Here is a 27,693-nt window from a genome sequence, read left to right as displayed (position 1 = left end):
AATGAGGTAATGAGGACGATTTAGTGACAGGTGTGGTGCATGGTTGTAACAGACTATGGATATACAGTATATAAAGTGCCTTGCAAAAATATTCAGCTGTGAGTGTTTTTGGATAAGTATCAACTTTCCACAGCAGAATGGTGCAATTTTTACCCAATTTTCTTCTACAGTTTGTGTCAAGTTGATTGGTTATCATTGATGAACAACAATTTACAAATCTTGCCATAGATATTTTATTGGGTTCAAATCAGTACTTTGACTGTGACTAAAGGATATTCGCTTTATTCTTGTTAAACCACAAGTAAAGCTTACGTAATTAAGTGTTTGTTCTATGGAACAGTGAAATTTTGGCCCAGTTTTAGGTCTTGAGCAGACTGAAGCATTTTCTTCTTTATTTGCCTGTATGTTGCTCCATACATTTTCCACTCAGTTTTGAGTTAATGAGAAGCATCCTCATAACATAATGCAGCTACCACAACACCAGTAGGGATGGCTTTGACGTACTGTGATGGGTTTGCACTAGATGTAAAATTTTTAATATAGACCAAAATGATTCAATTTTGTTTTGTGTGATCACAAAACCTTTGTTACATGTTGGCAGTAGCATTTAAATTCCTGTAGAGCATTAATTATTATTTTAACTTTTTCATACAGGCTGACTTTTTGCAGTGATCAGGACATTGTAAACTCAGGGACATTCATTTTCCTTCATTGAATCATTGAAAGTTGAAGCTTTGACCTTAAGATGACATCCTTTCTTCCTTGCATAACCTCTCAGTTTGGATGGACACCACATATCCAGATCAGAAACTGTGGGTAAATGGCGAGATAAGTGCCAAACTTAAAGCTAGGACAGCTGCTTTCAATTCTGGCGATAAGGATAAATACAAAAAATCCAGATATGACCTCAGGAAAGCTATCAAAATAGCTAAATACAACTACAGAATAAAATTAGAGTCATATTATCACAGTTGCAACACACAGAACGTGGAGTGGTATATGCAGCATTACAGACTACAAAATGCAACCCAGCTATATCGCACAAGAGTCTGCCTCTCTTCCTGATGAGCTAAATTCCTTCTACGCTCAGTTTGAGGACAGTAGCGCAGATCCAGTCAGGAAGATTCCAGAAATCCAAGACGGAAACCCACCGATCGTATCCAGAGCGGATGTGTGTAAACTTTTTAAAAAGACCAGTCCTCGCAAGGCTCCTGGCCCTGATACTATCCCTGGCCGTGTTCTGAAGGCGTGCGTAGACCAGCTGGCATATGTCTTCTTGGACATATTTAATCTCTCTCTAGCTCATTCTATAGTTCCTTCCTGCTTTAAGATAACCACCATTGTCCACCATTGCCTGAATGACTACCGCCCTGTTGCACTCACATCAGTTATCATGAAGTGCTTCGAGTGGTTGGTCAAAGCATACATCACCTCCTCACTGCCTGACACCCTAGACCCACTGCAATTTGCATATCACCAGAACAGGTAAACAGGAGATGCTATTGCCACTGCCCTCCATACTGCCCTCTCACACCTGGATAAGAAAGGAACATATGTGAGAATGCTGTTTGTTGATTACAGCTCAGCATTCAATACCTTGTCATCAATCTCCAGGACCTGGGACTGAACACCTCCCTCTGTAATTGGATCCTGGACTTCTTGACGGAACGTCCGCAGGTGGTGAGGGTGGGCACCAACATATCCTCTACCCTGACTCTAAACACTGGAGCCCCCCAAGGCTGTGTGCTTAGCCCTGTCCCCTACTCCTTATTTACCCATGATTGCGTTGCCAGGCATAACTCAAACTCCATCATTACGTTTGCGGACGATACAATAATCATCGGCCTGATCACTGATGGTGAAGAGTCTGCGTACAGGGAGGAGGTTGAAACTCTGGCAGCATGGTGCCAGGAGAACAACCTCTCTCTGAACATCAGTAAGACTAAGGAGATAATTGTGGACTATAGGAAACACCAAGGAGGAGATCACAAACCTATCTATATCAATGGGACTACAGTGGAGAGGGTCAGCAGTTTTAAGTTCCTGGGAGTTAACATCTCAGAGGGCTTAACCTGGACCCACCACACCAACACCGTGGTCAAAACAGCACGGCAGTGCCTATTCTTTCTCCGTAGGCTAAAGACGTTTGGCATGCCATCACATGTCCAGGCCAACTTCTACAGGTGCATTATTGAGAGCATCCTGACTGATTGCATCACTGCCTGGCATGGGAGCTGCTCTGCCCGGGATTGCAAAGTACTGCAGAGGGTGGTGAAGTCAGTGCAGCTCATTACCAGCTGTGAGCAACCAAACATTCAGGATATCTACTCAGCTAGATGTCTTAAGAAGGCCAGGTCCATTCTCAAGGACCCCAGTCATCCCAGTCACAAACTGTTTTCTCTCCTACCATCTGGTAAATGGTACCGAAGCATTTGGTCAAAGTCCAACAGATTACAGAACAGCTTCTACCTCCAGGCAATAAGACTGCTAAACAGCCAACCTGCAGCTCCTTTAGCAAATCACCTGTAATGGCTACATGGACATACAGTTTTCATTGTATTCACCATACTGCACTTCTTGGACATAATATATTGCATACACCATGGACACATAGCAGCTCTATTCATATTGAGTTTTATTCAATTTATATTACATTATTATCTATTATTATGTAACCTTATTTTTGTAACCTTAATTTTGTGATTTTTGTGATTTTTGTGAGCTCGCAGAAAAGACATTTCATTGCCAGCAACTACTGCTGCATGCTGTATTATTGTGCATTTGATAAACTTTGATTTGATTTGATTTGATTTGACAGCTTTATCTAGGCAGTATCTGGCTGGTACAATACACCTTCCATTTCTTAATGATCAACTTTACTGTGCTCAAAGGGATATTCAATGACTTAAAAATTTTAATAATCTTTTCCTGTTTTGTACCATTCTACAAATTTATTCATAGAATAAATTAAAACTTAGTTGTTTTGAAAGCTGCTTGGTCATCATGGTTAAAGGAGAACTGCAGTCCCGATTTCTCAGACTGGTTATTAAATCTTGGTAACAAAATAAATTTTGTTTGCAAATTTTGTCTCACCATGGGCAAGAGCGAGTTTGTGAGAATTGTAATGTAAAATCTGCCCTGCTTGCTCGAAACTTAATCTCCAAACGGCATTAATCCTTTTTTGGCTTTCTCAACTCACGTACAGTATATATTTTAACCAATGCCTCATTGTCAAGCCTTTGGCTGTGCAGAACATAGTCATCACACAAAAAACAGAGGATCAGATCAGGGTCAAACTACTTGCTTTTTTGAGGGATATTCAACAAGCTAAGAGGTGGGTAATAAACAAAAGCACTGATGTTGGTCTAATCGACAAGTTTCTGGACAAGATTCATGAGTGATGTATAAATATAGATTGTGCTGCAGACATTTCACTGCAGAAATGTTCCAATGTGATCTGCACACAGAGTTAACAAGCAAGTAGTATTTGTTAGCAAAACTGTCGTGAAGTCTATGTTGAATTTAATTCAATTGTGTTCATTCAAATCGGCAGTCTACATGAAGTATCTTAAATTAAAAAAAAACATTTTGTCTATGTGTTAGTTTCATAAAATAACAGGGCCGTTTCATATTTCCGGATGTTTTGTTGCCTCGTTCTGAAATGCAGACAATGATGGCAATACATGCTATGCAGGTTTGTCTATTTTGTGATGTCAATTGGAGGTTTTACACATTACTGTGTACTTTGTGCATTTATTGTGTTTTGAAATGAACTCATCAATGACGATTTTTTATAACCCTGAAATGTAAACATAGTGTTGCAGTTTCCCTTTAAAACTTTGCTTGAAATTCACTACTTTTCAAGCAAAGATTTAAAGGGGAACTGCTCAGGAGTCAGTCAAACGCAAACTGCTACATGAAACAGCTGGCTCCTTCCAGTACAGGGCTTGCATTGGAGATGACAGTATATAAATATTAAATAGTAGTTGGCTACTTGGTCTCTGAAATCCAATGTGAATGTTCTATAGAAGCTGTAGAGTAGAACCTGGATCACAACAGCAACCTAAATAGAAGAGTTTAAGAGTGAGATTAGAATTTGTCCTCCTCCTGGATGTCTGTTAACTGACAGATTTTAAATAGTTTCATCTAATTATAATAAAGATGAAAGGAGCTGATGAATATAAGAGGCATAGTTAATGCTTGTTTTCTGTGGAGAATTTGAGGTTGAAGAACTGCTTATTCAAGAAGAGGTTGGAATGTGACTTCAGTCCTGGCTTGTAAACAGGAGGTAAACAGAATAAAGTTAAGGTCTTAGTAACAGCCAAGATAAGACTGAAACACAGAGTGCTAGAAACAATGCACACAGAGTTGATAGTAGCTGGCAATTGTTTATACAGTATGCAGGAAAGCATAAGTGTGAAATTAGAATTTGACCTCCTCATGAACTTATGTTAAATAACACCATATATTGTGATATAGTTCTGTAAGATGAACAGTGAAATGTGCAGCAAATTCTGCTATAAAATGTTCTGTTCATAGCAGAACATCCCAAACTCAAAGTAGAAAAAGATTTCACACCAACTACTAAAGGTGAAAGAAAAATAATCAATTGAAAGCAGCATTTTGAATATCTCTTGAATCAAAAATCCACGATTAACAGTATATTCATTTCCATCCTACAACACCAAAATATGGTTGAGTTGGAACTCATCACTCAAGATAAAGAAATTCATTACACAAACGAAGAACAAACCAGCAGGTGATAATTGAATGCCTGCTGAACTTTTTAGGTAAGGTGGACAGCAATTAGCAGAATGAATCAAAATAATTGTCAACATACAGTATGTACTGATGCATTTGTGAAGGACTTAAAAATTAATATATACTGTATACATATTCTATTGTTAAAAATGCCTAATCAAACACTGAATAAGAGCGAACTGCTAAGAACATTCTATGACTGCAGATGAATATAAAATTAACGTGTTAGTTTTGTAGTGCACAGCTTAAGACAGTGGTTTCCAGTCCTGGTCATGGTGACACACACTTTTTTTTCCAGCTAACATTCAAACCTTTTATTGACTTAATAATAAGAGTAATTTGAACTGTTTTTCCCAACTCTTAAACATGTTGGAGTTTTAACCATTGTATTTTGTAAGTGAAATAAATGACCACATTTGTGAATAGAAACAAAGTGCAAATATTCAATTGAAGCAACTTCTTAGACCAAGTAAGGCCTCTCTAAAGAAGGTGGGATGGAATTAAAACCAACAGGTGGGAACCACTGTCTGAAAAAAAGAGACCCAGTTTTCAACTAGTGATTTTGACAGCTCTCAAGAGGAAGGATCAGTTCACTCTGATCTCCTCACTATTTGAACACTTCAGGTTTAGTGGCGGCATGGTTAATCTTATTAAGAGTAAATCTTGTGTTTCTATTTATATTACCATCTCAAACAGTCACTGCTTACTACAGACCTGAACTGCTGGTGTATTGATTCTTTCTGGCTTACTGTATGTATCCCAAAAAATGTTTTTAAAAATTGTGATTGATGACAGTATAAATTCAACTGGGCATACCAGGCGGAAATGAATGGTATTGACTGGATACCAAATAATGTTTTGTACTTTTCTTTAACTTTAACTGTAACTTATTTTTAAAAAATAAATTAGTATGCTCTATTGTGTCTGTTATTTGAAAATCCATATAACCTGAAATACTGTTTTGTGTTTAAATACAGCTAAAACATTTGCTAAAATTCAAGATCTCAAGAGGAACATTACTGCTGTTTGGCACAATACTGCCTTGGTTTCATATATTATAAAATTGGAAATTTCCGAAATTAATGTTATGCATGTTATTACATTTTTTTAAATTAAAAACTGAAGTGCACCCTTGTTCCAGCTTTCTTTAATTTTGAAAATAATGGAGTGTTCTCTTTCTCAAATGAAAAAGAAAATATAGAAATAATAAATAGGACCTTTTTTACTGCCAAATTTACATAAATAAAAAATAAAAATAAAATTTTACTGAGAAACACATGCATTTAATTTTACATTATATCAGTCAAAAAAGTTATGAAAAGCGTTCTGACATAACAAAAATGTGTATTATAAGGTAAATTCTCAATGTAATTCTCAATGTAATGCACCAAAATATGATTAAAATCTCTAAAATAAATTAATACATAAAATATCAATAAAAGGCTGTGCTGGGCTCAGTATTTCTGAATCATATTCAGTCTATACATACCATGCAAAAACTTAAAACTATTTTTGTTTCCCTTTCCTCAGGAATAGATAAACAGTAATAGATAAACCAGTGGCACAGACAACCACATTGCATCTCTATAGACTGTGGCAAAACAGAAGACTTTTAAAATGTGCTTTTATATCAGCTTATATACATTGCACTCCTATGTTAAGTATTTCTCAAATATTGTCTCATAAAGTTCTCAATTATTTTCTTTATCATATCGACAAAATGTGGAATCATTAAGTTTTTATTAACTTCAGCTTCTTCCTTCACCACCTGTACTGCACAGGCATAATGAGGACTCACACAAACACTTTTCTACTAGGTCCACTTATCAATTCATACATTATGACACCTGTAGCACCTTAGGAGCATTAGCATCAATTAAATGAGTGAATTGTCTTTCATTGACGTTACAACAAGCCAGCATTCACCCAGCAGATCTCAGGGATTTGCTATTTTGCAGTAAACTGAGAAGATCCTGGCTCTATCTATGACCAAACAACCCTCTCAGTGCCCAGCCTATTGCATTTCATGTGCTTTGGAATTACAAGGTACAGCCAGCTAATTACATACTGTAGCTCAGACTGGAAGCATTATATGGAATTCAAAGACTCTTCAAACATTAATAGAGATTGTTTGTAATTGCTTTGCAAATCATTTTCATATACACTCTGTAAACCACAGGACAAATGTAATAAATAAGCATTAAATGCTATTTCAATTATTACAAACCTGTAATTATATAATTATATTTGGATTTCTTTACAACAATTAACCTCCAGTGAAGGATCACGCAACTTTATCACACTTATAAGTCAACTTACAACATTTAACAACATGTCCAGCAAATCTAAGTTTCCTGAAAATTAACATTAAAATTAACATTATTGTTAACTGTATATACCATAATCAGAAATTCATAACCAGGTTAGTGTGGTTGAAACCTGTAGATAGCTATAACATGGTGAAAGAATTTACAGCAATTTAAATCACAAAATCTCTTAAATCTCTAGTTATAGTGGGCAAATGACAAAATCACACATACACTCTGAACTGTTAAATATTTTAGTTAGGGTTTTAAAGTATTGGGTGTTAAGTTATGAAACAACTTCAAGACATAAACTCAGTCTTGGAATATTTTTTATGGGATTGAGCTTGAAAAAATCTTTTACAATTTAATGGAAAAAAGTCCTCTGGGAAAGAATGAGATGTAAACAAAAATGCTAGTCTTGTCAATTAATTTTGTTTAAGAAATATACAGTTTAAGAAATATACAGTATCAGCAAGTTTTCAAAAGTCTGCAACCCTGTATTTGATATTGTGGTTTCAAAATGGATGAAATTTTCCAAAGGAGCTACAATTTAAAGGAGAAAGAGGCTGTACAAATATCAATAAACTGAATAGAAAACAATATGGCCACTATAATGAAATATGTAACATGATTTATACAATTTAGGAACCTCATATTGTCTGAAAAGCAATATAAGCAGATTTTCTAGTTGTAGCATTGATTAAACTGAAATCAAATGTGTAACTAACTCCAAGTACAGATGTTTCAATGACCATTTACACAAGCATGGACCAAAACTACTAAATTGTAACACAGGCAAATAAAATCGGGTGCATGAAAATTCTCTTAACATGAAGTGATCCTGATAAAATAGTTGGACCTTCAATTAACTCTAGGAACTTCCCTTGTTTTGCTGTTTCCTTGTAGAAAATAATTATAACAATACAGTCATAGAACCCTTTTGGGACATTTGAACTTCTTGGACCATTGGTTGGACTACAGGGTCAGTACACAGAAAGGCTTTATTGCATACATTCTGTTCATGTTGTAGCCAACTGTTAGTACATTTAGTACATTTCATTCTTTGAATTGTTTTATGAATACATGAAATATTAAATAAATGTGGTACTTTATATTTTTACTATATGCTTGTGACTGTAACTCACTCTTGTACTCCTGCTCCTGATATACCGTAATAAACAACATTATTGCAATTCATATATATATGTGTTGTTCAATTAGAATAAATAATTGTCAGGAGTTTTCCTGATATTTTAAAACTGACCAAAAAACTGTAATGATATGATCAACTTCATATTTGGTGACATTTTTAATTTTACTCACTTTTTTTATAAACTCTCTTCTAAGTCCAATTTATATGACATTTATTAAACTAAATCCTTTTGTACTAGACATATTGTATTAATTCGTCAGTTGCCTTTTATCTCATTAACTAAAACTATTATGCTTGCAGTTTTACTCTGTAAGATTTAGCTGTTTAAGAAAGCAATAGTTTACTCATCACAACTAACATCTATATCTAAAAGAAATATTTTGTATATTGTATATGTGTTAATACAAGGAGATCAGCATAGAAAAAAAATTGTATTACTGTAAGTATATTTTTTAAAATATTGCTTATTAACAAAATATAGTGTATTAATAAATATAACATATTCATGTGCCAGAAACAAATTCACTTTAGTAACTAAACAAAAAATGTCATCCTATCGACTATTAGAAAATACAAACACAATCAAATCACTGCTTAATTAGTTGTACCAGCGTGAGTTAATCTCTTACAACTTTACCTTATCTGAAGACATATTCATATACAGTACGTCTGATTAGAAGTCAGTTCTGTTCTCCTTAAAAATAAGCACCAATAAACCAAAAAAGAATAAAAAGAATCTCTGTTCAGAAAGTGTGCAGAAAGCTTTGTTCAATGAGCCATCATCAGCAGAAATTAAAGTTGATAATAGGATTTATTGGCAGCCCATCTGGCAGTAACCCAGTGTACTGTCAGAACAAACCAATCTGTTAGGGGTGAACCAGGAAGAATCTATTTACCTGCTATAAAAAGAATTTACACATAACATTGCTAAATACAAGCATGAAATACAATTAAGAAAATCTGATAAAAAATTCTGTACAAAGAATGTGCAAAAGTCTGCAGTAACTAGCAAAATGTCAGGATTATGACTTTTTAAACATGTAAAATACAACATGTAATAACTGAACTGAGTTCAGATAACAAAGAATGTAATTTCTATGACCAATTTGGTCTGTTCCAAGCACCAATCCTAGTTTCTGTCTAATGGATTAGATAGGAGATTAACTGAGCAAATATAACCTCCTCTTAACGTTGTAAAAAGCATTTATAGATGTACAACCATAGATAATGCACTACGTGTTACAAACTGTAAGGATGTTTTTAATCAAATTAATTTATTAATACAAACTTGTATTAATATATAATTGTTATATTAAAACCCAAAGTCATGTAGCGCATGTGCACTTGAGGTTCACATTCCTAACCTCTATGTGTCACGATCATAAACCCTCCTCTTAAAGATGCTCCAGCCCTTCCTTGTTTATTCTTTATCTCCTGCACCTCCTTCCGGTTCCTGCCCCCGTCCTATAAAAGCCAGACGTTCCTGCCAATCTGGGCTCAGCTTTGGAAGATGGACGCCCGGAAGCCCGCCTACCCTTGAGTCCAGGAGTGACTCGACGGCATAGGCTTCACAACGGCGTCCTGACCATCTGGGTCCAGGACTGGGAGTGCCTGGCCCCATCACCCCCTTTTATTCCCCCGACCCTTTGCTGGATTCCGCTCCGGCTTTTAACTTCGTTCGTCTGTGTCAGGATGGATCACCTGGCTTTGGACTTTGGGTTACTCAGGTTATTTTCATGGATTCCCTTTGGACTTGTTTGCATTGGACATCCCCCCCAACACCAGCGCACCTTGGACATGCCCCCTATTCTTCTTCCAGCCCCTATCCTAGTCTTTTTTTCCACGTGTTTTCTCACTCCCTTCCAGATTGTGCTGTCTGCATAGGGTCCTGAAAGAAGCTTCGTGACACTATGCTAAAATACAACCTTCTGAACAGTCTATGAGAATAAAATAGAATAAGATAATAACATAATTAAACATACATTTATTCATTTAACTGGATTTTCTCGATTACTTCACAAAAGCTAAGGGTACATGTACTTAATTCTTACCAGCTGTTGCTTCGGCAGAGTGGAATCTTCACTGTGAAGGCTGAAATAAAAATAATTGTACACTTTAAGCTCATTTTACAACATCCAGCACAATGAAATGAATGGATTAGTACATTCTCTAGGGGATGAATGAAGTCAATAATATTTCTGTCAATAGTACAGTATCTTACAGGATTCTCAAAGCAGAAGAAAATCCTAACTAAAGGAATACAATGTTCCTTGTAATGTGCATCAGCTGTCGGTTAAAATGATATTGTGCTTTAGGTACCTGTGTGAATATGGAAGCAACAACAATATGGATAAATCAATGACATTCTACAGCTTTATTTCATAGAATTCTTTATTCAGGGAATTGTACTGATTTGGCTTTTACATAAGAGAATGTTTTCAACATTCAGATGGTAACTTTGCATTGCATCTTGGAGGGAGGCAAGAAGACAAGACAAGAATTGAAAAAAAAATTCCTGTCAAATGTTGTACGCACAGTAAAATATAATTTTTGTTCACAATATTTATTTTTGTTAAAATGCTTATTTATTTGTAAGAATTACTTGGATAGGAAACATTCCACAAAAAACCTCCCAAGAGAGGCTTTTTCTTAATACCACTTTTTCTTAAAATTACATATTTTTTTTAAATTAAAAAGTATATTTTAAAAGCTGCCTTTAAAAATATATTTAAACCATAAAATAAAAACCTCATTTACACAGAACCACATAGTATATATTTATAGAGCACATTTATACTCACAAACAGTTTGCAAGGCACTTTAAAGAATACAAAAATAACAGGTAAATAAGATACATAAGCAGAACATATTTTTAAATGATCATTTACTGCGTGTACAGTTTTTAGTTTAGATTTACAAATAGAAAATGAAGGACAGGACCAAGAAGAGAATTCTAAAGCCAAGGTGTGAAATGTGCAATACTAAAGGTTGCTTCTCAGTTTCACCCTTAAAGTTATGAGAAGTACTGTACCTGATTGGCAGACCTAAAGACACACTATAACTCATAGGGATAAAGCAGTTCTGTAATGTATTCTGGTGCCATTTTATTTAATGTCTTACAGATTATTAATAACGTCTTAAAGTCAATCCTATATTTGACTGTGAGCCAGTGTAAGGAATCCAGTGATATGGAGTTGGAGTGATATGAAATATTAGTTTTGTCTTTGTAAGGATTCTAACTTCAGCATTTCACACAAAACCTAAAAACTTAATGAAACATAAAAACAACATTTCTCAGCATAGAAATGACCAACACTTACAAAATTATAAAGTTATGAAATTGTACTCTTGCAATATTTATTATCTGTGACTTGGTTACCATTTATTAGGTTACTTTAGACTTCATATTAGCTTAGCTTCTTATAAACCTAATAAGCCTTCTAAGTCAAATCAGTTTTGTCAATTTGTTGTCTAGACCCTACTAATAAGATGTCAGTTTTATCTGTGATTAATTTCAATACATTTTTAAATGATCATAATCTTGTGCTGCTTATACAATTTGGAAAACAAATATATACTGTATTGAGAGTTCATAATTAATCACAAAATTAATACTGGTTCAAGAATAAAGCCTTGTGGGACACTACAGGTAATATTTGCTAAATCTGAAACAGGCTCACATAAAGAAACAAAATGTGATTTAAACTATGTTAAAAATTCCCCAGAAAGCCTAACCCAGTTTTCAAGATATTAAATGTAGTAAAGATATCCAATAATACAACACAGAAATCAAATTTCAAACTGTATTAAACAGTTACTAACCAGCTGTGACATACTTCATCTGCATTTTATTTAGACAATTTCTCCATGTATTTGATATGTTATATTTTGATGTAATGATAATATTTGAACTTGGAAAAGAGGTGAGATTGAAACTTAGACATTTATTAGATGGAATTAAATGTAAATAATTTAATAATTTTCAGTATTTTGTTCTTTGACAGAATTACTAACCTATTTTATAAATAGAAGAAATTTTAATATTTGATTTTGACATAAATTTAATTGTATAAATTGTGACACTTTGATATACTTTACCTTTCTTTGTAGCTGTAGTTGTTCTGATGTTGTGCAGGTTGCTATATGTCTGTTGTTCGTAAGGACTCAATTCTGGGCATTTTGCTATTTATTTGCTATTTGTATGTTTCCTCATTTTCAAATACTAAAATAATGCATTCTGAATGATCATGTTTATGTAGGTTTATGTAGGTTATTCTTAAATCTATCGCCATACTAACTGGACATTAAGTAACTCTGACTGTAATTGTGACTATTTCAGTACTTGCTGATTGCTTTTCTGATCTACTGTAAATGCTTGGATGACAGAATTGTTCACATCTTAATTGAAATACATCTTGTTCTACAATGCAAAGACATGCTATCTAGGTTAACTGGGCTCTCTATTGTTTTCTGTTTGAATGTGTATCTGTCCTGTGGTGGACTGGAATCTCATCTAAAGTGTTTACTTCTTTGCACATACTGTTTTATGGATTTAGGTTCCAGCTTACCATTAACCTGTAAGGAGGTTATTGAAAATAGAAGGATTGTACATATTATTATAACCACATTACTGAAATTGTACATTTTGATATTTCAATTGTGTATGTGCATTATGATGTTCAGAATTACTTACAGTCACAAAAATAAATGGAAAGACTTACTTGTTTGTTGTCCAGACTTCCCTCAAAATTTCCTTCTGAAGAGGCATGAAGGCACTGATAAGGAGTTATTTGACACCGGAATTCAACCAGAACTCAAAATGGTCAAAGCTTTGGACACCCTTAATGGGTTATACAAAACTGAGATGAACTTCCTGTAAACAACACTAGACCTTTGTCAACACCTGACCCAGAATAACTGAAACCTTACCATAGACAACCAATCTATCTGGAACCAAGCTGAATTAAATAACAATGGTGTAACAAACAGCTATTCACTGAACAGCAAACTTTTAAAAATAAAACATCATCAAGAGACTTAAAATTTCAAACAACTGCAATACAATGCTGTGCAGCATGACTCACAATATAATGCAGACACTACAAAAATGTGTTGTAGAAGATAAAAAAAATCTAAAATAAATCAAAACATACATACAGATGTTTTCCAGAAAAATATGAATTCTTGGTTATGTCTTCTGAAATTCAATACCAAACCCAGAATTGCTGGAACTCAATAAAGAAACCAAGATTTCCACAAAAGCTAAGTGAAAACATTAGTGGAAAACTATGGAAAAAATTAACTTAAAACAAATATGCAACAAACTAGGGAAAAACAAGGACAATATAAAATTATGTGTGTGAAAAAAGTCAGTCAGCTGACATGATTTCACAATATTATATGATTTCTCCAGTTTATTTTGCCATGCATATTTTTTCCAGTTACTCCATATATTGTAAACAGGTCCTACAAGCAGAAAGCTTCTACATGAAGAGAAAGACTGCCTCCCGACTACAGTAGTGTAATACAACAAAGTTGTTAATTCCTGTGAAGTTTCTCCATGCTTGCAAAAAAAGAATGATGCCCCACAAAAAAAGACAAATGAGGATTAGCTCCAACAGCAGACGTTCAGAATATTTGCTGCATTCCCTAAAAAAAAATGTCTTCTTTGTGCACAAAAGCTATTTAACCAGATTCAAGCTGGTATTGCTCACACACTGAGAAACTGAGAAAGCAGACAAAGTCTGATGTGCAGTCACAGAGCTAGGTCTTGTAAGAAAGAGGTATTGTCAGGCTACAATGTTTTTTTTTTCTAGAAAGGCTATTTCTTCCCTGCAGCTTTTGGAGCTGCTTATCGTACCTAAGCTCCATTCTTAATAGGCTTTTAGAAAGTGTAATAGACTGCCAACTCTTTTTCAGGGGAAGCAGGATTCTCAGTCAACATCTGCTATCAGGCGATTAACTCATGGAAGGCTGGTAGCTAGTATTCACCATCTGAGAAAATTTACCATATAATTCAAGTGCTTTACATTTAAAAGAACAAGAGATGTCTGCCAATTAACTTGTAAAAAATAACTGCTCTTGTATGGACATTTTATTGTGCTTCAAAGCTATTGGCCATAAAAGAAAAAAATTGAAATTACTATTGTTTTTTTACCAAAAATCACAAAAAATAAACAAGACGGACAATTGAACATGAACATGTCCAGATTATATGCCAGGTCAAAACGGATTACTGGATATATATTTTAAAGTGCTTGTCAGAGTAAGTTTTCACTTACTGAACACTATTCATGTTTTGTGTACAGTTATGCTTTTTTTGTTTATAGTTATACTTTCTCCTTTTCCTCAAGAGATGAAAAAAGAAAACAGTTGGTCTTTGTCTTAAAACAGATTACAGAAATACCAGAAAAAATTAATTGCTAAGTAGAGATTGTGGCATGAGGTATTCCTATTATCAAAATCTAAAGTTTGTTGTGGAGTTCTGAGTGTGGAGTGAATAAAGACAATTTGTATACTTTCCTTTAGACTGCATTTGATTACAAAATGGCTCCAGAATCAAAGAAAAGCCTTTGTTGTATTTGTAAAAATATAATTTTAACATGTATAGCAAACATTGCTGTGATGTTGTGTTATTAGAATTCACAGTCACATGTTTAGAAAAATATGTTTGCCACGTACTTTGTGGAGGGTTTTGATATGGTAGCATGTCAAAACCAACCAATAGTGAATCCTTTCCACCTTGTTTTGGTCTTCACCTCCACTAACCATATCTCGATTCGGTTATCTTTACAAAAAGTCTCCAAACTCCTTCTTTCTCCGCTACTACTCACCACAACTAACATGGCACACAGACAACACTTGAACTGAATGACCATCTTACTTGATTCAAGATGATGCCGGAGACAGGTCCTCACATATTGTACTCTATGTCATGTTGTGTGTTATTTTTGTTACCTTTATACATACAAACTATTCCTGCAGTACTCTTATAAGACTGACATGCTATTTTGAACATTAGATCAAGAGATTCAGACATAAGTTTTAGTATTTTGGGCCTAGAACAGCTATCTGGACTATCTTCTTTTGTCTATTGCCACGTGATTCACCTGACTCTTCAAGAAAGCACCGAACAAGTACTTAACAACGTAGAATGCAGAAGCATGGTAGAAATGGAGGCCTCCAAGTAAGAATGAAATTCTGCAAGCTCTCAAGCATTCTTCTGGTGAACATTGCTGGAAAATAAACTAGATGAACTCAGTGTGAGGTTGATCAATTAAGATGAGGGACTTCTGTAATTTGTTTCACAGAGATATGGCCACTCCAAACTCACCTGATCCTGCTCTCTAGCCTGAAGGTTTTCCAGACCTTGTACTGATCGCACAGAGTCCTCCGGCAAGGGGAAGGAGGTACAGTATACTGTCTGAAAATCACTTCATGCTGTTTAGATGTGACAATCTTGCTTCACTTCTGCTTCCCCTGTCTGAAACATCTAATGGTGAAATGCCACCCTTTCTACCTACTGAGGGAGTTTTCTTCAGTCATCATGACTGCAGTTTACATATCACCTCAAGCAGACACCAAACTTGCACTCAACAAGCCATACATTGTAATTAACAAACACGAAACTGCAAACCCTGACGCTATATTCATTTTAGCTGGGGATTTTAATCCTGCCAATTTTAAGAAAATACATCCAAAATACTACTAACATGTTTTCTGTCTCACAAGGCACTAACATTCTCGTCCACTGTTACACTACCATCAAGGATGCCTGTCACTCTTTTTCTCATCTGCATTTTGGTAATCAGATCACCTGTCTGTGCTTATCTTTCCTGTTTACAAGCAGAAACAGAAGCATGAGAACCTGGTAGTGAGAATGGTACAATGCTGGTCCAAGGAGACAGCGTAAGTACTACAAGAGTGCTTTGAGTCTGTGGACTGGACCAACCAACAAATACACAACAGTTGTTACAGACTTAATCAAGAAATGTGTGGTTAACTGTGTACCTATGAAAAATGTGGACTTTTCCCAACTGGTAACCATGGATTAACTGAGAAATTCATTGCATGCTAACAACCCTATCCTGGGCTTTTATTAGCAGTGACTTAGAATTATACAAGAAAACCAGGTACAGGTAAGACCTCCAAAAAAGTAATCAAAAGTATTAAAAACTATACAAGAGCAATCTAGAACTTTTGTCTAACACCTCTAATGCTTGGCACATTACAATCCTTGCAAGCATTACAAGCCATCACCAACTTTAAAGTGAAACCAAGTGGAATCACAGATACAAATACCTCTCTCCTCCATGAGCTTAATGCCTTTTATGCCTGTTTTGAACACATAAACACAGAATCGCCTGTGCAAGCCCATACAGCCCCTAAAACTCTGGCTGATGTAAAATCAACCTTTAAATGGGTTAACACTCCCAAAGCAGCTAATTCGGATGGAATACCTGGCTATGTTTTCAAGACCTGCACAGACCAGTAGGCTGGAGTATTTATAGACATATTTAACCTCTCAGTCTGCTGTTCGCACCTGTTTCAAGAGGACCACCATTATTCCAGCACCCAAGAAAAATAAGGTAATGTGTCTTAATAATTATCCTGCAGTAGCACTCACATCTATCATAATGAAGAGCTTTGCGATATTGGTAATGGCACACATTAAGTCTGGCTTCACAGACAATCTTGATCCACTTCAGTTTGCATACAGACATAATAGGCTCACAGTTGATGCCATCTCCCATGCACTACACAGTGCTTTGGCTCATCTAGACAATATAAACACCTAAGCCAGATTACTATTCATAGTTCATAGATTATTGTGCAGCTTTTAATACCATAATCTCATCCAAGATGGTCATCAAGATCTTGGATCTGGGCCTTAGTGCTTCTCTATTTCAGGCAGGCAGACCTCAATCTGTGAGAATAAGCAACAACATCTCCTTCACTCTGATCCTCAACTCAGGAGCCTCCCAGGGCTGTGTGCTCAGGCCCCAGCACTACACCCAGAGTCGTGTGGCTAGACGCAGCTCCAGCTCCATCTTTAAGTTCACTAATGACACCACTATTGTAGGATTGATCACAAATAATGATGAAACAAAGTACAGGAAAGAGGTTAAGGACCTGGTGTTATGTTGCCAGGACAACAACCTCTCCCTCAACGTCAGCAAAACTAAGGAGCTGGTTGTTGACTTTAGTAAGCATGGAGGAGGCCACGTCCCAGTCAGCAGCATTAGATGGTCAGCAGCTTCAGGTTCTTGGGCATTCACATCACCAAAAATGTGACCTGGTCCCATCACGTAAATGAAGTAATCACGAGAGCACACCAGCGCATCTACTTTCTTGGGAGATCCAGGTGATTTGGTATGTCTTCACAAACACTCACAAATATCTACATTAAAGTTTGGCATGGCAATTGCCCAGCTCATCCCCATAAAAAAATACAGGAGACAGCTGAGGCCATCATTGGTACCGAACGTCCTTCCATCCAGACCATCTTCGCCATGTGCTGCCTCAGATCTGCAAATAATATAAACAATAACTAAATCCACTCTGGGAATGCACTCTTCTCTCTTCTTCCTTCTAGCAGAAGATTTAGGAGTATAAAATCGCAAACTTCTAGGTTCAAAGGAAGCTTCTACCCCACAGCCATAAGACTCCTAAACTCTACCTCTTAAATCCTCCCATCCCCGCTTATACTCCTCTGTTTTTGCACTGAACTTAAAATACTGCCACTACTTGACAGTAAAAAATACTGTCACTTTTTGATGTGCAAAACACAGCTGTTATCTAAATGCTGCTTAAAATTATAGCTGCTATCATGTTCCTGTCTCCTTGATTGTAATATCATTTGTATGTCATTTTCTATATCAATGTTACCATATGTCTTCTGTTATGTCATTCATCATGTGAGGATACCATGCAAATAAGCATGTCATTGTTCTCAGGTACACATGACAATAAACTCAAACTTAAACCTATTAATTTCCAACCAAACAGATTGGTTTGTTACACTTCGAATCTTAAAAAAGTGGAAGTCCTTAACATTGACAATACAGGACACAAACTTGTGATCACTTTTTTATCTGTAAGACAAATATTGGATGGGGCTATGTTTGTGTAAGAACGTATGTGTTATTTTTGGTTATGTGTTATTGATTATGTTTCCCCTGCTTTATCCACATCTTTTTGCTGGCAATTTCTCATGTGACTACAATATGTACTTGGGAAATGTATGTATTTATATTTGTAGTCTCTGTGACTCAATCATCCTACAGTAACTCAAGATATTATCTTGATTTAAATACTACAATGTAAAATACAAAACCCTCTTTCACAACCATCTATACTCTCTACGAAGGTCTAAGATACTATTTTAGACCCATTTATATTAAGATATTCACATATAAACATATGCAATGTATTCCATTTTAAAGCTAATGTTTATCCCTGAAAGTGGGTCCTTTCTCTGAAGAGTGAGTGGATCTTGTACTTAAAACCTCTGTAAGCTCTCCTTTATTTTGATAACTCTTAAAAGCATTACACAACAGTCTTCTAATAAGGCAGAGTTACATGTTGCCTCACTCCCTATTAATCAATCAAGCTCTTAAGCTATTCTGGTTCAATGTTTAATTACTCTGGGAGAGCATTCACTCACTTCCTCTGTGATTAACCTGGTTATTATCCAGTGTAATTTCTGCAACTGAAAGAGGGTGACTGAGGGTGACTTTCATATGTACAGATTCCAACAGTAAAACTGAAAATCTGCAACATGGGGTTGATGTTGCCAGCTAGATATCCAATAATAATAATGACCACTAGATGGGGTTCTAATTTAAGACCAGACTGTCTAATCACTGCAAAGCATTTAATGTACAAGAGGAAATGGAGTTAGTAAGAAGTTTTACATTCTAAAACACCGGGAAACCCATTGAGGTATAATGCAAAAGTTATGCTTTTGAATTAAAAGAAAGGAGACACATGCCCCACTATTCATGATGGAGATTATTTTTGGATACACAATGCAAAATGGAATATAATCTCCATTTGTAAATGATGTTATTGTTACATTAGTGAATAATGCATGGGGTGAGTTCAGTATTTTTGTGTAATGTAGCTTTGCACATGGTTTTATGGTTTATTTTAGACTTACAATTAAAAGTTTATGTCAGCTTATCAATACAGGAACAGGAAACTTCCCCCAAAAATCTATGTGATACTGCCTGGAGAATGGACAGATAGTAGTGTGTCTTTTAATAGGTAAGTCTGAGGGACAATGACACATGTACGCAGACTTATGCTAAAACAACACAGTTCTTTATTTACAGTGTATAAAAATTGCAAAGCACAAACACATACTCTATTATCTCTTTGAGCTCTCAGTACACTTTTTCAGAAATACTCTTGCTATAAATAGCCAGACAGTTAAGCTGCTTACCAGCTCCCAAAAATCTCCATATCTCCAAATCTCCATAGGTTCCACGGTCAGTTGGACATTTCCTTCCCTCTCTCCTTCTGGTGCAGTGCATAGTAGAGGGGGATCAGCTGTCTTCCAGAGACAGCAGATGCAGATCAAAAACTGAAAGCCTTTGATTTTGGGTTTTTAACTGTCACCTGCTCAATTGTCTTCCATCAATTATTCAGGAGATGGAGGACTGGAAGTCATTCCCCAAAGCTTTCTGTGCCATCCTGTCACAACCTACCCTCTTATACCAGGATGGTGCTGAAAGTAAAGTTGGTTGGTCAGTAGGTACAGTAGCAAGACATTTTTTTTTACTCTAAGAAATTGCTAGGCCTGAATAGCATTTAAGATGTCATGACACTTTATGGCACTTACTGTACCAATTCCCCCTTAAATAAATGGAAGTAATAATTTATCACTCACCCATCTGATCTTCTGTGTAGTGGGACTGCTGGTGCAACATCCAGATATTGGATGAAATGGGTCTCCTCTAACAGTGTTAGTAACACATTAAGATAATAATACAAATAATTGCTTATACTTTTATAGCACTTTTCTGGACACACCACACAAACACTTAACAGGTAATGGGGATTCCCCTCCACCACCACCAATGTGCAGCATTCACCTGGATGATGTGATGGCAGCCATAGTTCACCAGTACACTTACCACACACCAACTATCAGTGGGGAGGAGAACAGACTGAAGAAGGCAATTCATAGATGGGGATTATTAGAAGGCCATGATTAATAAAGGTCAATGGGAAATTTTGCCAGGATGCTGGATTTATAATGACCACAGAGTGTCAGGACCAACTGGGCTGTTGGCTAAAGATACTCTGAATTGAAACCTGTTATAAAAATCTAAGCAATGACATCAGTAGTATTAATACATACAGTGCCTTGCAAAAGTATTCACCCCCCTTCGACTTTTTCACATTTTATTGTGTTAGAACATGGAACCATGATGTATTTAACTGAGTATTTGTGCCACTCATCAACACAAAGTACTCTATAATGTCAAAGTGAAACAAAATCCAGACATTTTATTCAATTAATTAAAAATACAAAACAGAAAATAATTGAATGTATAAGTATTCACCCCCTTGCTTTAACACACCTACATTACCTCTGAAGTAACCAACTCTCTTCTCCAAGTCACATAATCACTTGACTGGAGTCCACCTGTGTGCAGTTGAGGTGTTTTACATGATTTCTGAATAAATACAACTGTGTCTGGGAGCCTCCCCACTTAGTTAGATCCAATTACAAAGGGAGGTGTTCAGTCCCATGTCCTGGAGCTTGATGACAAGCTTTGAGGGCACTATGGTAGTGAATGCTGAGCTGTAATCAACAAACATCATTCTCACATATGTTCCTTTCTTATCCAGGTGTGAAAGGGCAGTATGGAGGGCAGTGGCAATAGCAAATAGTGGGTAGTGGGTCTAGGGTGTTAGGTAGTGAGGAGGTGAAGTATGCTTTGATCAATCGCTGGATACAATGTAGATGGGCTTGGGGGACAGTTAGAAGACCAGAATTAGAATAGCGAAGGTTGCGAGGTGGGGAGCAGGGCGATAATAGTTCAGACAGGTACTGAGGTGCCAAGCCATGCAGAGCCTTATAGGTGAGCATGATGATTTTAAAGTTCACACGGAATTTCTCAGGAAGCCAGTGCAAGGACTCCAGGATAGGAGTAACGTGATCACTTGCACTAGACCTGGTCAGGATTCTGGCTGCCGAATTTTGGACATACAGTACTGCAGTTTGTTCAAAGTAGATTTAGATACCCCAGTGAGTAGAGCATTACAGTAGTCAATTTGGGAGAAGACAAATGTGTTGATCAGCTTTTTAGCCAGTTAGTGATAACATAGGGCATAGTCTAGCAATATTTCTGAGATGAAAAAAAGATGTTTTGATAATATGCTGCACATGTGGGTCGAATGTTAAGCCAGAATCAAATATTACCCCAAGGTTTTTCAATTTAAACTGAAGCTCAAGTACAGAACCATCTACAGATAGAGTTACAGGATTGGCTTTACGAAGTTGATGGGGGGTGCCAATAAACATGACTTCAGTCTTGTCACAGTTAAGATGATGGAAATTTTGAGTCATCCAAGTTTTTATGTCACAGATGCAATTAGATAGAATAGAGACGGCCACATCAGTGTCAGGTTTGGTTTGGTATATTTGAGTATCATCAGCATAGAAATGATAGCTGAGGCCATGTGATCTTAAAAAGTGGAAACATGTAAATGCTGAAGAGCAAGAGGCCCAGTATTGAGCCCTGAGGAACACCAGACTTAACAAAACCAATTTCAGACCTATACCCATTAAGAGAGACAAAGTGACAGCGATCAGTGAAGTAAGACTTGAACCATTTGAGAGCAGTGTTGGAAACTCTAAACACAGTCTCAAGATGAGAAAGTAAGATGTCATGGTCAATAGCGTCAAAAGCAGTATGAAATGAAGAAGGATGAGAATAGAAAGAGATCCAGAATCAAAAGCTATTAGAAGATCGTTCGTGACTTTGACCTGGGTACTTTTTGTGCTGTGAAGTTGACGGAAGCCAGATTGGAGGGGTTCAAAAAGGTTATTTGTCATGAGGTGGTTATGTAACTGAAATGTAACAGTACGTTCTAGAATTTTTGCAAGAAAAGCTAAGTTGAAGATGGGATGAAAATTGTTAAGATTGTTGAGAGCCATGTTACACTTTTTTGGCACGGGGGTAATGGCAGCAGTTTTGAGGACTTTTGGTACAATGCCAGTGCTCAAGGATTCATTCATAATATTGAGGACAATGGGACAGAGAGAAGAGAAACAGGACTGAAATAAAGTGGTGGGAATGGGATCTAAAATAGCTGTTGTGGGATTCATGTGTGTAACTAGTTTATTAATGGATACTGAGTCAAGAAGAGAGAGGTTGGAGAGAAGGGAACCAGAAAAGTTGGATAAGGAGGGAGGAGGTATGGAAATGATATGTGTAGTGGAGAGAATGTGATGCTGTCGATCTTAGACCTAAAGAAATCTAAGAATGTGTTGCAAAGTTGTGATGAGACAGGTAATGTGGTGGGGCAGTTTGGCTTTAGCAAGCTGTTGATGGTGGAGAAAAAATGTCTGGGGTTGATATGGTAATTTTCAAAGATGTGAGAAAAGTAGGTGGATCTAGCAGACTCTATTGTAACCTTATATTCAGACAAGTAATCTCTCCAAGCCTGATAATGTACATTTAGGCCAGAAAGACGCCACCTACGCTCAAGATTGCGGGAGGCTGTCTTCATAGATAGCAGATTGTTGTTGTAGCAGGGGGCAGGGGAGAGAAGGGGATGGTTTTAAGGGAGCAAAGGTGTCAAGGGAAGATAAAAGAGCACTGTCAAGTAACTGTATTTTGTCCTCTAGAGGGTCAGAGGAAGAGAAACAAGATAAGGAGGACAGAACAGAATTTGCAAACCTTGGGTGATCAATTGATCGCCAGTTGCAGATATTTACAGAACGTGAGGGGGAAGTGTTAGAGACAGGTAATTCCAGATTGAAAAGAATAGCTAAGTGGTCAGAGAGGCCTAGATCAAGGGAAGAGCAGCGGGAGACAAAAGACTCATTTGCAATGATTAAATCTAAGGTGTGTCCTTTGTTATGTGTAGGGGTACAAACAAATTGAGTAAGATCAAAACATCCCAATAGAGAAAGGAAGTGTGGCAATGATAGTAGATTGGGGGATAGAGACATTTAAAACAAGGCACTCAAAAGAAGAGGGAGGAGGTATAGTAATAGGACTTAAATTGTAAAAAAGGTTGTAAATAACAATGATGCCCCTGCCTCTGCCTGAGAGACGAGGAAGGTCAAACAAACCATACCCAGGAGGGACTAGTTGGTTAAACAGCAGTCCATCGTTTTGTAAGTGCCACGTTTCAGTTAAGCACAGAAGGTCCATTTTTTTTTCTCTGATAATGTCACATAAGAGAAGAGCCTTGTTGTTTATGGAGTGGGTATTGAGTAACGCTGATCTGGCCAGTCTCGGGGATGCAGGAGGAAGGGGAGTGAGCTCCAGGTGCGGTAGTAAGAGAAGATTTTTGAGGTCCGCACCAATACGGGATGGACTTACATTCGTGCGCTGAAAGAGATAGAGATAGAGACTCCGCTGGCAAACAAATGAAAGAAACGGTGTCCTGTGCTGCGATGGATGTAGCGACCCTAAAATCGGTCCTAAAATCCCAGAAATACGACAATAATCAAATGTGTTTTTACCAGGAAGTAGTTTTGTTTTAGTTGGAGCAGTTGCAGTGCGGTGTACCTCAGAGACATGTTCGATGAATCCAAGATGGTGTAACAAGACGGGAAGGCAGTAGCAGGTGGTGAAAGTCTTCAGTTGAGCAATTTCACAATGCAAGTGGAAGTAAATTGCAAAGTGGAGTGGATAACGTGAAGTGGATAAAAATAAATAATTAGAAACCAGTATTGCAGAGAAGAAAAAGAAAATTAATAAATGAAAATCTGGTGAGAGGAGCAGCAGACAAACGTGCCAGCGTTGCCTCTCAGACAGGACTGGACCTGTCTGTCTATTGTATTACTTATACTGTATCTTGGTTATTTGATAATATCAGTATCTTCCACATTTGGTGTTTTATGAACTGGGTTAAGAAGCAATCATTAAACATTTCAACCACATCCATATCAGCTTCTGTATTCCCCACCACTAAATCCCAATTTAAGCTTGTAAAGTTAAAATATCTTGGAAATATTGCACCATCTTTGCTACATATATTTCTGTTATCATTATACAATAAGATACTTGTAACCATGTCTACACTAGGTGGTCAATAGCATGCACTTATTGTTAAGATCTTAGAATGAAGGCACAATGGCCGCTGAGTGAGTTGCAGGGAGAAGTTCTCCGCATGAATGTCTAAGAATCTGTAAAGCAATTTAGATCTTGATGTTTAATAAGAATTTATTGGGTGATACAATATAACTGAAATGACAAAGGTCTTGTTTTATTTATGGTTGACATTTAATTTAATATAATAACTAATAACTATGGAATATAAGGGACTCACATTTAAAAGGTCAAAGATTGACCATTTACAGTAGATATGCTGCTATGCCGGTTAACACACTAATATGCCATATTGAAGCTACACAATGAGTGGAGAATATGAGATTGCATTGCAGATTCTTTTGGAGAGAGTAAGAGTTTTGTATTGCAACATATCAACTCTAAAGCTATATCTCTATCAAATCGAAATAATATACAGAGCTCATTCAGAACAATTGCAGAACAGGTGGAAGAGATCCAACAAAGGGTGAGTGCTTAATGAAGAAAACATAAAAATGTGGAAGAAACAATTATTGTAATAGAAATAAGAAACATCAAGAGATTAAGGACAGAGAGACTTAAAGAGAGATATAATTTACATGTAGTTGTGTGTGGAGAATGAGTGGAGACCCAGGGCCTGATTAAACAACTTCCATTATCAGACACCCGAAGAAATCTCCACAGCCAAAATGTTATGTTGCTTTTCTTCTCTTTTCAGCATGGAATAAACCTTTACTTATTCCTTTGCAAATTCCATTGTTGTCAGGTAAAAATTAAATGGACTGCCAACTGCAAATTGAATAGTTCTACAGCACCTGTGGGCAGCCAGTTTTAACTGGCCCTTGAGGTAAAAAATAAATTAGTCAGTATTCGCCATATTCCACTTTGTTTGGTGAAGTTTTTTCTTACATTTCGTTATTCGTGCCATTAGATGGCACACGAACGCTTTACCACAGTGATCCCAAACTGTGCATCGTGCCACCTTGGGGAGGCGCTATTGTTGGTCAGGGTCGTTTCAGGTATTGCCAGTCAAAGAAAAATTTTATTTACGAGCAAAACCCATTGTTCTTGCACACAGAATGTATGAGTCGTGCGCTACCTAGCAGATTTTAAGTTACTAGATTGTGTCACATGACACTGGCCACAGGAGTCAGCAGTCTGTAAGACTCTGTAAGCAGCGTACCAGTTGACAGCAGCTTCGGTGTTTCATATTTCTATGAGTGGTCATTTTGTGAGTTTTTTGTTACACGATCACAATTGAGAGGTTTTAAATATGAGTAAAAAATGTGAAGGACACAAAGCCTAGTTCTAAAGAGAAACGGAAACACAAATACAGAAAGTATGATGACAGTTTTTTTAAATTTCAGTTTCATGTGCACAATTGTGGACACCGAAGAATGTCCTCAGTGTGTTGTCTGCCTTAAAGTGTTGGCTGCTGAGAGCATGCTTCCCAATAAATTGAAATGTCATTTGGAAACTGTTCAAAGTAGTTTGATAAGTAAGTATCGTGAGTATTTTTTGCTCAAGTTAAATGAATGGACAGAAAGCTGCTTTTTCTAACCAAACTACAGTCCCCAGCAAAGTTCTTCTTTCTTCATACAAAGTTGTGTACCGAGTAGCACAATGCAAAAAAAACTCATACTATTGGAATACCAAGGAATAAGCAACTGAGTTCTGTGAATTCTGCTTCCTTTTTCAATTTCCTGCCTTTGTGAGGCTGGGTTTTCAGCACTTATGAAATCCAAGTTCAGATCAAGGGTCAATGTTGAGAAGGAGATGCATGTTGCCATTTAAAAAATACTACCCAGTATGTTTGGTGAATTATGTTACGATAATTTATAAAACAAGCCCACCTACCCTTTAAGAGCCACAAACAAAAAGACATTGTATTTCTCCCCCTTTTTAAAAAAAACATTGATGTTAAATTTGTACTTTTTCTAGGTCATTTTATTTGCATTTTACAGTTTATTTCAATAAAATGTAAAATTTTACTATTTTGATCAAGTTTTGGTTTTGGTTTGGTTTTGAAAATGATTATATACAAATTGGATCAAATTTGTTTTTATTTTGATCCATCATTTCTTTTTCAAATTTATAATCTTTTGTAAAATATTGCACTGCCATAGAACTTATGTTTGACACAGGGGAGGCACGTGGAAAATTTGACAGGTCAAGGGAGGCATGGACCCAAAACATTTGGGAAGCCCTGTTTTACTAATTTGATTCACCAGTTAGAGTGGGTCGATCACACTGTGAGGGAACCTGCACCAAAAAGTTGATTGAAGAAACAGAAAGTTGACAGTGAATGCAGTGTTCAACAAAGAATGGACTATAAAATACCTTTTCACCAAGGTTGGAACAAAGGCTATATGTTTAATTTGCAAGGAAAGTGTCGCAGTGTTCAAAGAATACAATCTCAGTTGGCATTTTTCTACCAAAGATGCTAACTATGCTAGCAATCTGTCTTGCATGGAGCGGGCTAATAGAGCTTCCAAACTAGCCACTAGTTAACAGCCTCAGCAAAATGTATTTTTCCACCCTTCTACTATCCATGAGCCCAGCACAAAGGTAAGCTACCTGCCTGCATATAAATTTGCACATCTTTCTGCATTTATCGATTCCGGTGCAGCCAGTAACATCATTGATGAAGACATGGTCAGTAGATTACAGATCCCTCTGGTTTTGTGTATTCCTCCAATCAAGATCAAGTCATTAGACGGCTACCCTATCGGTCCAGGGCAGATTACTAAACAAATAGTTCCCCTCACCCTTACTGCAGGTTCTCTACATTGAGAGACAATTTCCTTTCTATGCATCCAAGCATCACAGCCGTCATTAATTTTGGGTTTTCCCTGGCTACAGCAACATAACCCCCATACTGATTGGACTAAAAAGAAATTACTTGCTTGGAGTTATAACTGCAAACTGCACTGCTTGCCTCAGGTTAAGTTACTGGCCACCCGAGAAATTAGTGCGGACAAACCTCCTGAAGAATGCAAAGACTTTCTGGATGTTTTCAGTAAACAGAAGGCTCTCACAAAACTCCCTTCTCAAAGACCATATGACTGTGCCATTGACCTGATACCTGGGAAGCTGCCACCCAGAGGCCGGTTGTACTCTCTCTCCAGCAGAAAATAAGGCCAGGGAAGAATATATCACAGAAAATTTAGCCTTGAGTTTCATCCAACATTCT

The 27,693-nt window shown here is 36.7% G+C and overlaps 1 protein-coding gene across 2 annotated transcripts in view; it reads right to left on the bottom strand.

The window, feature by feature from the left end:
• Positions 1 to 14,002, bottom strand: part of tulp1a (TUB like protein 1a) — a 44,991-nt gene extending 30,989 nt beyond the window's left edge. Inside the window, exons 1-2 of one of the 2 annotated variants that reach the window (XM_088920803.1) lie at positions 12,942 to 14,002; positions 10,272 to 10,311 (exon numbers count right to left, since the gene is read on the bottom strand). In XM_088920803.1, the coding sequence (XP_088776929.1) occupies positions 10,272 to 10,311; positions 12,942 to 12,988 (87 nt within the window). In that variant the 5' untranslated portion in view covers positions 12,989 to 14,002. Of the gene's footprint in view, positions 1 to 8,857; positions 8,881 to 10,271; positions 10,312 to 12,941 lie in introns of those variants that run through there. The other variant, XM_088920804.1, reaches the window with a different exon arrangement.
• Between the last annotated feature and the right edge of the window lie 13,691 nt (positions 14,003 to 27,693).

This window comes from Atractosteus spatula, chromosome 7, assembly GCF_055471065.1.
Source record: "Atractosteus spatula isolate fAtrSpa1 chromosome 7, fAtrSpa1.hap1, whole genome shotgun sequence".
In the NCBI taxonomy this organism is placed as follows: Eukaryota; Metazoa; Chordata; class Actinopteri; order Semionotiformes; family Lepisosteidae; genus Atractosteus; species Atractosteus spatula.
This window is presented reverse-complemented; position numbering and strand designations above follow the sequence as displayed.